The 14,328-nt window shown below is 39.1% G+C and overlaps 1 protein-coding gene across 2 annotated transcripts in view; it reads right to left on the bottom strand.

Annotated features, from left to right (window-relative positions):
* Window positions 1-76: 76 nt before the first annotated feature.
* nkain2 (sodium/potassium transporting ATPase interacting 2) overlaps window positions 77-14,328 on the bottom strand; it is a gene marked incomplete at its 3' end in the record, with an annotated part of 143,364 nt that continues 129,112 nt past the window's right edge. Inside the window, exons 6-7 of one of the 2 annotated variants that reach the window (XM_080882485.1) lie at window positions 7,610-7,691; window positions 77-3,150 (exon numbers count right to left, since the gene is read on the bottom strand). In XM_080882485.1, the coding sequence (XP_080738611.1) occupies window positions 3,141-3,150; window positions 7,610-7,691 (92 nt within the window). Of the gene's footprint in view, window positions 3,151-7,605; window positions 7,692-14,328 lie in introns of those variants that run through there. The other variant, XM_080882486.1, reaches the window with a different exon arrangement.

The raw sequence follows: 14,328 nt of genomic DNA, 5'->3' as shown, positions 1-14,328 counted from the left end.
AGGTTCGGGGTTCAAGTCTGCATAGTTCACCATGACATAGAAAACAATGCACTGCAGTACACAGTCCCACATGTGGTCTCACACACACACACACACACACACACACACACACACACACACACACACACACACACACACACACACACACACACACACACACACACACACACACACACACACGGGTCACATTATATTTCTGAAATCCTTTCTCGCTTGTTAAATGTACCAAATTAGGACTTTCTAGATCACTGATTACACAGCGTGGTCAAAGACAAATTTATTAACAAATAAAATCCACTTTCAGTTCAAATAAAGTCATTTCATAATGCTGCGACTGACCAGCTCTTTCAATTAAGCTTCACAATAATGGAACATTTTCACAGTTTCCCGATTTGAACTGTGCAAAACAAACCAAGCTGTCAGAAAGCCACATGTGCATGTGTTTGGTTGACAGTTCAAATACAAATGAATATTAGTTAATTTAATTATGTGTTGAATTGAAAGTGAATTTTAAGGCCTAACAGACCAGTTAATTAAACAATTACAGCCTATAGTGCAACTAATACTCTCCCTCCGCCTTGTCCTCTCTTTCCCGCTCTGATTTCAAATATACTATACAGTTAGAAGAAGTAAAACATAGTAGTCCCACTTATACACAACATCATACAGTATTAGTCAACTAGAAAAAACAGTAAACACAGCCACATGTGAATAAAAAACGTCTAGAAGGTCAAAGTTACATTTCATAGTTTTACATCGTAGTAGCTATTTTTCTCCCTTTACTCAGCAGACATTTCAGACTGTTATTTATAGAAAAAACCCCACAAAGTTCACATTTAGGACTCTTGGAGGAGCTTTTGAGGAGCATTCGACAAACCAAACAGTTCCCATTTTTAAGTAGCTAGTTAGTCACACGCAGCATGAGATTAAATATGCAACAGTTTGGGAAACACCTCATGCAAACACACAAAATGCTGTTTCTGTCCTCCGGAGCGACCGTCGGCGGAGCCCCACAGGGCAGCGATTTGAAACGCCTGGAGTTTCATTACAAAACGGATATACTGCTGAAGATACTGGCCGAGGGGGTGCTTAAGGTGGATTTTGAGACGAATTTTGTTGAGGAAAACAGTCTGACCTTGTCCATCCTTCTTTCGTGAGAAGCCAGTGTTTTTCCCACCAGAAAATAAAAAAGAGTTTCTCAGTAAAAGAAGAAGGCCTCAAAACATTTGGTCCAGTGATTACAATACAAATGCAACATCAGTCACATTTCCAGGAGGAGTCAGTTGAATAAAAATAAAACATAAAATAAAAAAACCTGCTGGCTATCTGGAATGCCAATATAATTTTAATTTGTGATTTCTTTTATCAGTTTTCTTTCATGGAAACCCTGCAAAGTAAACTTGAGACCTACTATTATTGGTCCCAGTGTGCGGCTAAAAGTGGAGCAATGAAGTGAAAGAGGAGAACTGCTAAATGTCTTTCTCTGTTTTTTTTGTCCTCATCAGGCTGCTGGCGAGGGTGTGCAAGGATACGGCAAACCTTGCTTTCCCCATTTGTTCCTTTCAATCTTTTATCATTCACCACAAAGGCGAAACATCAAATAATGCATCAAAGAATATCATTTAAAGGCTTCCCTGTTCTCCAGTGACGGTGACCACCATCTTTCGGGAAGGTTTCCTTCTCTAACATCCAGCTCCCTGAACTGACAGAAAAATGCCAATTCACGACACGACAGGCTGCTCTGACTGTGATTGTCATTTATATAAAGTGTTGCCTGCAGAAGATTTTGGCTGCTTTTGAATTATTATTAAAAAGAGCTGGATATTGGAAAAAAGGGTGATTTGCCATTCTTTCTTTAAAAAAACAAAAGAGTCTAATTAAGAAAAAGAGAATCGATTGTTCGGTGACAGATATGGGGTAGTCTACACAAGGACTGAGACGGATGGGAACCTGTCGCTCTCCTGTGACATTTTCTGTCTTTGTTGCCATCTCTGTATGTGTCTTGGGTGGAAGACGAAATATTTATACAGCAAGAGACACAGCTGTTTTTTTTTCCTTGTATGGCTGAAAACACCCCGACCTTTGGGATGCTGCAGCTAAGAAGTGTGGGTCATCTCTACCTGCTGCGTCAGTCAAGTGTTCAGTCTCTCAATTGTAAACATTAAGATTCACATTAGCAGTAAAAAAAAAAAAAAAAGTGAAGTGCTAAGATTTGTCCTAAGTTTGTGTGTGTGTGTGTGTGTGTGTTTGTGTGCATGCATGCGTTCACATGTACATTACTCAACGCCTGTCTGTGAATGCGTCTGCTTCCTGTACGCATGCACAGATGAGAGGACGGTAAAATCAACGCTGTTGGATAACATTCAACATTTTTTTGCCAGAGTAAAATGTGTCCTCCTGCCATCTTGGCCATCACCGTTAGAAAACCAGATCCTGAAATTCACCGAAAATAAATAAATAACTAACTAAAACAAAATAAAAAAAACTTTGAAAGGTGTTTAACATTCCTTAATCGGTAGTCATGTTCGGAGATTCTTCGCTGGACTTTTCCAAGTGTTAATCAGTCAGGCACAAAGAGCAAAAAGTTCCAGAGAAGGTTAAACAGGCTCTGTTGTGTGCACGGGGATGGTTTTTAAACTCTTTGGTGAGGCGCAAGAGCTGTTAGATACCAACACACTTAACCAGCGCTCCTGAAACATGTTTTTTTTTTCTTTTGACAGCAGAAAATTGAACGAGTTCTCATTGGAAGCTCGCAGGAACACGTGACCGTCGACCGTCGAGCGTGGCCTCTTTGCATCCCTTCGGTTTCCCTCGTAAAGCAGACGCCCAGCAGCACAAGGGAGAAGCAAGTCACTGGCTACTGACCGGGTCTGAGGAAGGAATGAAAAATGTCCTGCAGTTACCATGCTGAGCCACATGAGGCCAATGTTTCATCAGGAACTCCACTGAAAGACAGGCTAGTGGGAAGCCATCTGACCAAGTGTTTGGGGAGATTTGTGAGCTGAATCGCAGAGAGTCATCTGTTCCCTGTCTACTTGTCTGTGTCTCTGTTGTTTATTAAAAGACAGTTGGGAGTAATAAAAACAGGATTTTAAGCAGGAATCGTTGGTAAGGCAGCACTCTTGGAGTCGCTTCTGGGCTTATTTTGACCTGTGGGGGGAAAAAAAGACAAGATGAAGAAAACCCAAAACAATGCCAATGATTTTATTTCTATTCTAACTGGTAAGTAGTTATTTTTAAGGTGCGATAAGACATGAAAACATAAAGTGTATGTGACACGGTCAAATCTTCCGTAAAAATGAGAACACTGAAGGTTAAGAGGTTTATGCTGAAATGCTAAGCAGTACATTGTGTTCAGTACGCTCCCTGACTTAGTCATTTACTCATGATAATGTTGCTGGATGAGAACATCATGAGCACTTGTCCCATGTGTTTTGTGAAAGATAACACTCGAGAGAGAGCCTGACAATCTCAAGGGTACACTGGCTCTGTGATACCCCACACCCCCTTTTTGTTGCCAAAACAATCATCTGACATTAATGCAATCATATTACATCATCTTTAATGCAGTGATGTCTAACTGTAAGAGTAAGACTAAGATTTGGTAGCTGTGTAACCTGTACTTTGAAAAAGTCTTGAGCCATCTGTTCTTGTCTTTTTTTTTTTTTTTAGAGCGCTCTTGAGCAACAGCTCTCCAGATTTTTCTGAAAAAAGTTTTTCTTTGGGCAGTGGCTGCTTTTTCACTATTTCGTATCAGCCCATTTCTTTTACCTGACCATTTTCAGAGAAGTGTTTTTCTTCTGTTAGGCCCTTTAACACTGACCCTTGAAACATTCAAGTACAAAAAAACCTCCCCTCACTCAAGTGATAAACCAGTGGTGTATCTACACATAACAGACAACTTAGCTAAGAAACCATTTTAAAATGCATCTTGAGGCACTTTGTTACCAAAACACATTATTTGTTCCCATTTCTTCAGTTTCTAGTCTTTAGCTGAAAACATATCATATTTTAGCACACTGTGCAGTGTTTTCAATCCATCCATCTTCTTCCACTTTTAGGGCGTTACAGGTCGCCAATCTATTGCAGGGCTAACACAGAGAGACAGACATCCATTCACACTGACATGTGTACCCTGTCAATTTAGAATGACCAATGAATCTAACCCTCTGCATGTGGGGCTATGAGAGGAAGCTGGTGTGCTAGGACCAACTCGTGGGGAACATGCAAACTCCACACAGAACAGCCCTAGACAGCTGACGAATTCAAACTCAGGATCTTGCTGCTGTGCAGTGACGATACATGATGGTGAACCACGCCTTCAAGAGTTATTCCTGAAGACTAATTTAAAAAAAATAATACAAGAAAGATTGCCTGAGCGAAATCAGGCAATGTTTAAAAATAAGGTTATACCAAGGTTGCTAGAATTGTACAAACTCATGTATGTTTGCACACAATTCAGTAAATCACTCCAAGTTTTCCCTATTTTTCTAGCAAAACATAAAGAAATGGTGGATGGCTCAAGACTTGTAATTTCTCATTCTAAGGATAACAAATATTACAAAGCGTCGGATGTAGTGGTTTAAAGTATGCCACCACTGGACTCTAGAGCATTAGAGATGTGTTCTCTGGAGTCTCGACTCACACTTCTCTGTCTGGCAATCCCATGATGAGTCTGGGTTTGGCAGTTGCCAGGACAACAGTGCTTGTCTGACTGCATTGTGGCAAGTGTAAAATTGAATGGAGCGGTGATAATGGTGTTTGTTGTTCATGAGTCAGGTTCGGCCCCTTAGTTCCAGTGAAAGAAACTCTTAATGCTTCAGCATCCCAAGACTCTTGGACAATTTCATTCTCCCAACTTTGTGGGAGCAGTTTGGGGACAACCCCTTCCTGTTCCAACATAGTTGCTCACAAGTGCAAAGCAAGGTCCATAAAGACATGGATGAGCCAGTTTGGAGTGGAAGAACTTGACTGGCCTGCACAGAGTCCTGACCTCAACCCAAATACTTTTGGCAATACAGCGCACTGTACTCACAGCAGTCACTGCTGGTCTTATGCTACCTACCAGCAACCACGTAAAAATTGAATCCCCTCTTTCTAACAGAACGTGTTTTAAATATTACAAGTGAATGCTGTCAAAATAAAGCACTTTGAAATCAGATGATTCTTGGCGATACAGCCTATCATTCAAAACTATGCCACAATGCAATAGAGGTCAGCTGCGTTAGGAATGGGAACCAAGAACTGGTTCTTGTAAACAACTGGTTCCCAATTGTTAGTCTGCTTGCCTCGATTCCACTTATTGGTTCCACTTGTACTCGTTCTACAGTCGGCTGATTTCAGTTTGCGTGTCAGAGGAGCAAATTAACGTCAAAGTCTGCAGCGTGGATATGGACACTACTTTTATTTCTATTACAGAAACGTATGAGAGCATGATAAAAAGAGCCGGAGCAAATGAAGTGCAAACTGCATCGAGAACAGAAAGAAGATGCATTACACTGCTAACACAACTTTGCCTCTTTGCAAGCACCTGTGCAGAGAACATGCTAACATTAAGCTAGCCAAGAACCCAGAATGATGTTAAAGCTGATAAGTGAATACTAACCCCAGCTCAGCTGTCAGACCCTGAACTTCAACACGTAGCAACCTGATGAGCAGTCAGACTTCTCAAAATGTCTTTGTGCTGGTTTTCATCTTTGCTTAGCGCTGTCAGTTTTGTGTTCATAACCAAATACTAAGAGAAAGATCGTATGTGTGTTCTCATTAGGACAGGGGTTTGTGTTGATGTATGGGGCTGTAGCCTAAAGAGACTTTGAGACAATGTGTTTCAGGTCATTTTACAGAGTAAAAAGCAATGTAACAAATTATTTTCTTCTAGGAGTTATTAAGTATCGTACTGCAATACCTCCAGCATGCACAAACATTTGACCACATAGCACTGCAATCAATTTGCATGAATGTAATGTCTTTGATATGCTGCTTAGCAATGGCAGAGCCAATGAGAACCCACTGAAAATCAATAAGAGAATGGATAAGGAATCAAATAGATAAGTGTTATTGATAATGGAATCAGAATTGCTAAATTCTTATCAATTTCCACCCCTAATTAGCGTGAGACAAAAAGATGAGGACTAAATAAAATGTGTAATAAATTCACTCCAAGAGTTTCAGCTCTGTATATTTTTTTCTATCATAAAACCACAAAAGTCATTTTTTTCTTTGTAAAAAGAAAGACATTTCTACAGAAGGCTGGAGGGGTGACTGTTGTGCGTGTGTGTGTGTGTAGGTGTGTGTTTGTGTGTTTTTCCTTTGGGATGGTACAGCTGATGCTTTTTTATTGGTCCCTTTGGCCAGAGCCAATAAACACCAAACTGAAGGGACAACAGCTGGAGAACAATGATAGCATATTGATGACGTTTGTGTCAGTATGTGTGCATATACTGTAAAGTACGTTTGTGTGTCCATATGTGTACAAGCACAACTACTGTCTGGATGTTTCTGCGTATGAGTTTGTGTGTACTCATGCTTCAGCTCTCGTGTGTATGTTTATGTGTGTTTGTGTTTCCAGCAATTATCTTGGGTGGGGAGGTGTGTGTGTGTGTGTGTGGAGGGTTTTTTGATGATTTATGACCCGTGTTATGGCTTCCACAGGGGAGATATAAAACTACAGAATGGTCCTTTATTGCCTTTCTTCTTTGTTTAGTCCTATGTTTCATCCATCACTCTCTGTTTCTCTTTTTAGCCACTCCTCTCTCTTTTTCTTTCTCTTCATCTACTAGCCTCTCACCCATCTCTCTCTATCTCTCTCTCTCTCTCTCTCTCTCTCTCTCTAATTTGCTCTGGCTCTTTTCTAATAAAAACTGTTAATGATAACCTGCCCGCTGCACATCAGTGGAATCACCATTACTTTTCCTCGCTGTTTGTTACACTGGTGGACCTCTTTCCTGCGTTCGCTCGGCGCCTTCCCCACAACAAACCGAGACAGTGAGATTGATGCACGGTTGTCTGAGCCTGGACTCGTCTTGTGATCTCCTATTGGCTTCGCTGCCTAAGAGCAGCCGAGGATTTTGATGAAACTGCAATCCACAGTTTGAGTCTAGGGAAATTACCATATAAACTAGGATCTATCCTGCAAATACGCAAAAGAAAAACCTTGCAACAACAACAAAGGCCACTCCATGAGACAAAAATAATACTCTGGTAGGTGCTCGTTCCAGTCAGAGTGGAAAAGATGGTTAAGAGCTAATTATCAAAAACAGTGTAGTGGTTTTCACTACATGGCTCACCTTTATTTGTGAGGGGAGTGATAAAAGCACCACAGTGGTGATAACTGATGAGACCTTGAGCTGGTAAATGATAAGCCCTTATGCTGATAGAGCAAGAACGTGCCTATATCCACCTCTGCAGAATGCATGATATCAAACCCAGATGAAAATGAGCCCCTAAACAGACTGTTGGAGTTGAATTTTAGAGGGTGAGAGCTTTTCGGGGTTTAAAAAAGTGAGGAATGACCATGGCACTGATGTTGTTGGTACAACATATGATAAAATTAACCTCAAAGCATTTTAGCCAGGCATCTGCAGAAGAGACAGAGTGTCCCCATACTTACATGTACATGGGTTGTAGTTGAAGGTGGGAGGTCTTCTGAGGCCCCTGGTAGCCATACGAGTCAAACCCTCCTATAAAATCAACTGCACAAAAAAACAAAAGCAATTAGAGAAAGCGTATGTCACCGTGGTTATCAAGTGGGAACATCCCACAACAGATGATTCATGCCTTTAAACCTACTCCACCTACAGAGGTCTCAGCAGTACATTTTGAACCAGAACCACCATCTCTGTTGCTTCTATTCCTGCTAATCAGGATTGTAAGCATGAAACGGCTTCAAGTAAAAATTCTGCAATGCAAATTTCCTATCTATTTTTAGGTGCAAGACTAAGACTTATGCAGCGATATATATTTATGCCTTGAGAATACGCTTAACTCCTAAATTATCTAGGATAGCTCCACAGATTCCTGAGCTGAGGAGCTGCCAGCAGGTGGTTGCTTTCCTCACACAGAGGCAAAAAGCCTGGACTTTTGAAGCGAGGGAGCCATGATATTTCTTTTACTTTGATGTTGCAGAGCTCATAAAATGATACTTCCCTGCCTTGATCAGCAGCATACATTCCTATTTATTCTGTGAGATTTCATAACTTCAAGTACAATGCAGAGTTTTGGCTGTCACTGCATAGAGCAAACGTAGCTGTGAATTTACCTTAAACCTGCAGAAAACAAGTCTAAATAACATTTTACAGCAAGTACCACATACAGTCAGGCATCTTTATTCCCAAAACAAGCCCTCATTATGGCAGATAGCTTTTATATGTCTATTACTAAGATAATAACATACATACATTGCATGTATGTATTGCATCGTGCATTAGATGAGAAGATTGATGTAAATCTTTATGCAACCCAATAAGCTTAGCTCTACAATTATCAGATAGATAATCAACATGTTAACTCTTGTTTAGTTAATCTATATTAAAAAAAATGTAAAAAAAAAGAAAAGAAAAAAAAAGGCAGTTTTTTTTAGCAACTTAGATTATTTGATTATGTACAGTTAGCCATCCTTTAATCACTAAAATATTATATTTTTAAAATCAAATAAAAAAGAGATAATGTGTTACTAAAATTGTAGATGTAGATGTTTTTGTTTGAGAAAAATTTCTCCTGTTTCAAAGATTTTGCTATGCTAACTCGCAGCTAGCTTTAGCCTCAACAGCTAAGCACTTGTTTAGTACTGAAATAATAAATATAATTTCTGTATTAAGTCGCACCTGTATTGCATGGAAGCCTGTAACTCAAAATTTCAAGAAAATCTATCGGTAACTTGAAATTGTGACTTTTTTTCAGTGGGTTAAGGCCCTACCAGGACCTCCCCTTGTGTGGGTGTGGCGTTCTCGCTCAGCCTCCTCCTCCTTTGCTCCACCCCTTTGTCTTTCTCACTCTTCTCTCTCCCCAGGACACAGCTGGTGTTCATTGGCCTAGTTTACCACCTGGGCCCAGTCAGCAATCACCTCTCTGAGATTATATAGGCTGGGGAAGAACTGTGTGATGGTGGTGATTTTTCTGGTGTTTCTTCATTGTGTTCTAGATGTCGAAAGAGGTCCTACTGTGTGATTGTCCTGCCTGTGGCATGGAGTTGTGGGAGCAGTGGGGAGAGTAGCTGCTTCATGTGAGTAGTGTGGACTTGTGGGCCTCAACAGCAGCAGAAGCAGCAGTAGTGGAACTTGCTGCTGCTAGTGATTGTGGGCCCCCGGAAGTGCCTGTTTGGTTGTTGTGTCCTTTGTTCTTGCGAGCTTTTTCTTTTTCTAGTGTTATTGGTAAAACGGCTTTGCCGTCTCTGTCAGTTCAAATTATTTGTAATAAAACTATATTATATACTGAACACCTCTGTCTGGTTTCCTTTTCATTCCATTCTGGACCCATTTGTTACGGGTCCCCACACTCACAACCCAAGACCTCTTCGTGGGGATGTAACACAGTGGTGGAAACAAAGTGTTGGATGGTTTTAATATTCGCTAGCTCTGAAGCTAGCGAATAATTTTCGATCAGCTTAACTAACTTCAGTAACCCTTCAAAACTTAGTTTTACATCTTTATTTTGCTTGTGACCGGCTGGATGTGGGAAGAAAGACAAGAGGCATAAAGATGTTAACTAGCCAGCTAACTTAGTGCAATCGTCTTGGCTCTATGAATCCTGATTTTCATGCCTCGAGATTTATTGCAATATCAGCTGCAAAAGACACTGATCATTATTGGACTTGAAAGAATTTAGACTGCTGCTTTAATGGTCAATGGCAACTCTGTTTGCTTTTGGAAATTGAGGAACATTTCAATACGGAAATGGATAATGATGCTGGACTTAACAACCAGACTGTAATTGCTTTTATTAAAAAAAAAAAAGTTGAAATATGCCTGTGCACATAACTAAATCTTCACGTTAAATTAAAAATAATCAATTAATATAGATCTTGCAACACTGAGACATTTAAAATTTTACTTTAAAGACAACCATACTCTACATTATCAGTAAAGAATATGAAAATCTAACACTGATTATTATTAAAAGCTATTTAGTATTTTAGGAATTTGGCATGACATACTTTTCTTGATTGTTTATTTCACTTAAAATCTTAATCTTTAGTCTTAATTAGTTGTAAAACAAGTTGTCCTTTATTTTTTCACATTGCTTGCATGAGAAATTTGAATATCAGCCTAACACACAACAGAAAAGCAGATGGAACAGTTTCTGGTGGTCATTCAGCTGATTGTGACTGTTCAGAAAGACAAGACAGAGCCTCTGTTGGTGCATGGAGCTTTCCTTCTTTGTGTGGATCCTTTTGTGGAGGAATGGCCTGGTGTAAACCGTAAGGGTTTCCTGCTGATTCATGCTGCAGTCAAATAGCCTCAGCAGAGTTTCTGCCATGCTCGACCCTTTGAACACTAGAGAAAATGGAGCCTCTGAGCTTGTCAGCGTGCTGCCTGTCAAGCTGTAGCTACCCAATTTAAAAATTCAGATTTGTTATTCATAAGGCTCAAGACTGTCCAGTAAGAGTGTAAGCACATAAGCAACTCTCTCAAAAAATGTTGCAAAACTTTATATTTCTTTACATTTATTACTGGTCAAACATTTCTATGATGACTGTTAAATAAAAAGTTGCTGTTGCTATGTTAAAGTGTTCATTCATAACTGCGTGTCGTTTGTGTGTACGAATGCGTTTGATAAAAATCTGTCTGGCACATTTGAGTAGCTCTGAGACAGATAACACTTACTATCTTGATTAATACACATGCGCACACACACACCTACACATATGCTCAGGCAAGCACAGAATAATTATCAAGGTAATGAGCTTTCTCAGCAACTCAAATTATTATTGGTCCTGAGTTTTCACTTCTTCACCCAAGGCTGATTTCCACCAAGCTCCCTTATTGTTTATTCACCCAGGATGGATCATTGTGTACCACTTTCCACAGCCAAAATTTGGGACTCACTGCTTAGCATCACTATCATTGTTTTTTATATATTAAATCTGATGGATTTATCAATGCTTTATCTGGAGTTCAAGCCTAGCTTTTCCAGTTCAAAGTCAGATAATTATTGTTTCACCACAATGTACCTCCAAGGACTTGTGATTGACTAAAAAAAAGACACAGAGCTTGAATTACAATATCCTGAAAGGTTTTTATGGTTTTCAAAACATGTTGCCTATCCCTACTTTAACAGAGGGCTGAGACTTTAATTTGAATCCTGATTCTTTCTGATAGCATTTTCCCCTTGAGAAGTATTAAAATCTTCCATGCAGTTTATTATCTCTCATCTGTGTGCAGTTTGAAGGTTTTCCTCATGTCTGCAGGAATTTCCTCTGTGCCCTTGTTTGCTCCCACAGTCCAAAGACATGCAATTTCGATAGACTGAAAGCTCTAAATTGCCTGTTGGTGTGAACGTGAGTGCGAATGCATTTGTCAACATGCATTAACAATTTCAGACTAGCAACCTGGCCAGACTCTACCTTGTGCCTCCTTCTCAGTGTACACTATAATAGGCTCCAGCTCCCATCACTTTTAATATCATAATTGATTTAGAAAATGGATGAATGTATGGGTCAGCTGTTAATATGTGGAGGTGAAATTTGCCCAGATTTGTTAAAGTCCCTCACAACATGGTTTCAAATTATAGCTTTTCTATCTACTGTGAAATGTTCATGAATAAATAAGTAATGAAAAGGGCCCCACTACACTCATCATGTGTTGATTGATGAGTTTTTTTCATTATGCTGTTAATGTCAACAGAGCCATTAAAGGAGAGGAAATATGGCACTCAACGAATCCTGTCTAGAAATATATAAAGGACTATTCTGTTACCCAAAGAATTCCCATCTTTGCTACCAAAAGGCCAATCAACAGCTAAATAATATTTAAAAAATTCAACGATACAATCACCATGCAGTTCAGACTCATTTATAATGGTTCATGACCGTTTCAACAGTTTGGTAGAAGATATTATTCCTTACTATATAAAGTTATAGAGATATATCTTTCTCAGGTTACTGTGACATTATTGTGTGGATGCTTTAAGCATCCACACTATTGAGTTCCTGTTTCTCTTTATTCTTTATTATTATTGTGTGGATGCTTTAAGCATCCACACTATTGAGTTCCTGTTTCTCTTTATTCTTTATTATTATTGTGTGGATGCTTTAAGCATCCACACTATTGAGTTCCTGTTTCTCTTTATTCTTTATTATTATTATTCTAGTTGCTTCCGTACACTTTTTGGCACTTAACTACTTCCACAATTTTCAGCCGATTTTCACCGTTCAAATTTTAAACTATTCTGCTATTTCTGCTAATTTACGCTACGATTTTTGCTATTTTTAACTATTATACTTTTTAAAATATTCCACTTTTTTCCTTTAATTTGTCCCATTGAAATGAATGGGAAACTTCTGCAATTCTGCTAAAATTTGCTTGTTTTTGAAACTTAACTACTTCCTCATATTTTCACCTAGAACAACCATTCAAACTTTAAAATGTTCATAAATTATTGGGCTATTCAGGTATGATTCAGCTTTTTGAAATCTTTTACTGTTTTACTTTTATGCCTCTTAAAGTTTTGAGTTGCAAAATTGTGATTTTTCACAAAATACATGCGTTGTTATGGTTGCTATGCTCTTGGCTTCCAGTGTGTCACTGAAGGTTTTGCAATTTTCACTTCATGTCCGAACAACTTCTTGCTACTTGCTCAATTTTCACTCAACTTCCACAAATTATACATCAAAACGTAGGTATTTTTGCTGGCTTTCAGAAAATGTCACTATCATTGTTGTGGGATTTATAGAATTTTTGCAAATCTCCTCAGACCAACACAAGGTCTCAAAACTCTCCATATAAAGTCAATGGAGAGCTTGTTCAAAATCATCGCTGGATTTCTGTAATGAGAGGCATATTCGAATCGTCATATCTCCTTAACGAAGCGACTTTAAGACATGAGGCTTGTCCCCGAATATCTTCAGACACCCCTGACGCTCACAATTCAAGAATTTCTTTCTCACCTATTACCGTTCTGAAATGAGTTGGACTTGTTTGAGGGTAGGAAATTCGTCCTTCGCTCAGATTTCTTCAGATTTCAAACTGTGGAAATGAACCACTTTTTTCTCTCGTCATAACTTTTTTTTGGATTTCCACAGAGACCTGAAAATTTCCATGACTGTTCACCAAAGCCTGCTGTCTCTTACGGTGAAAGAATGATATCGATACTCCAAATAGATTTCGAGTTACAAAGCGTTGTTTGAGGGCAAGTCAAGGCAGTTTTTGCTTCGCTCTACTCAGTTATGGTGCATTAGAAGTCAAATATCTTTAATAATTCATATTTTAATGATAAATTGTAAACACTGGAAGATTCCCCCATCTCTTCTGAACAAAACGGTGTAAGAATGACCGCTCTAGCCCCTACGGTTTGGAAATTATGGTCATTTGTTTGAGGGGAGTCCTCACTATGAGAAATAGGCTGCAATAATCCTGTGCCTCTCTGTGCTGCGTGTGTAAAAAGAGGCACATGTTTTGGCGGGAAAAAGTACACAGGCTCTCTGATTGGTGGATTCAAATTCAGCAGCTCCCAGGCTGACCTAGAAACTTACTTCTCTCTCCCTGTGCATTTTTTTGCTGATTTTTTCATTTAACAAGTATATTTGAGGGACCCTCAGCATGTTCAGCATTTTTTCAGCTGTCCATTTTGCTTTTCCAATTTTTCTGTTTAACTTATTACTATTGTGCTAAATCATACTGTTTCTGCTATTTTATAAGATTTGTGCTTAATATAGTATTTCTGCTTTTAATAGGATTTGTGCTTAATATAGTATTTCTGCTTTTTATAGAATTTGTGCTTAATATAGTATTTCTGCTTTTTATAGAATTTGTGCTTAATATAGTATTTCTGCTAAATTATAGTATTTCTGCTTTTTATAGTATTTGTGCTAAAACATAGTATTTCTACTAAATGTAGTATTTATGCTTAATCATAGTATTTCTATATATTTCTGCCTGGTCCCCAGGCAGCCAATCCTCTGTGAGGACTTAGACATTCAAATTTTCAAATCAGGGCCTGCACGGTTTCCCAGCCAATCATATATGTGTCCTGAGGCATTCAAATTTGCATATTGGGGCCTTCATGGCTTCTAAGCCAGCCAATCATATCTGAGGGCTGAGGAATTCAAATCCACAAATCAGGGCCTGCACGGCTTCCCAGGCAGCCAATCATATATGTGGCCTCAGGCATTCA

Source organism: Rhamphochromis sp. 'chilingali' (genome assembly GCF_963969265.1).
Source record: "Rhamphochromis sp. 'chilingali' genome assembly, chromosome: 5".
NCBI lineage: Eukaryota > Metazoa > Chordata > Actinopteri > Cichliformes > Cichlidae > Rhamphochromis > Rhamphochromis sp. 'chilingali'.
This window is presented reverse-complemented; position numbering and strand designations above follow the sequence as displayed.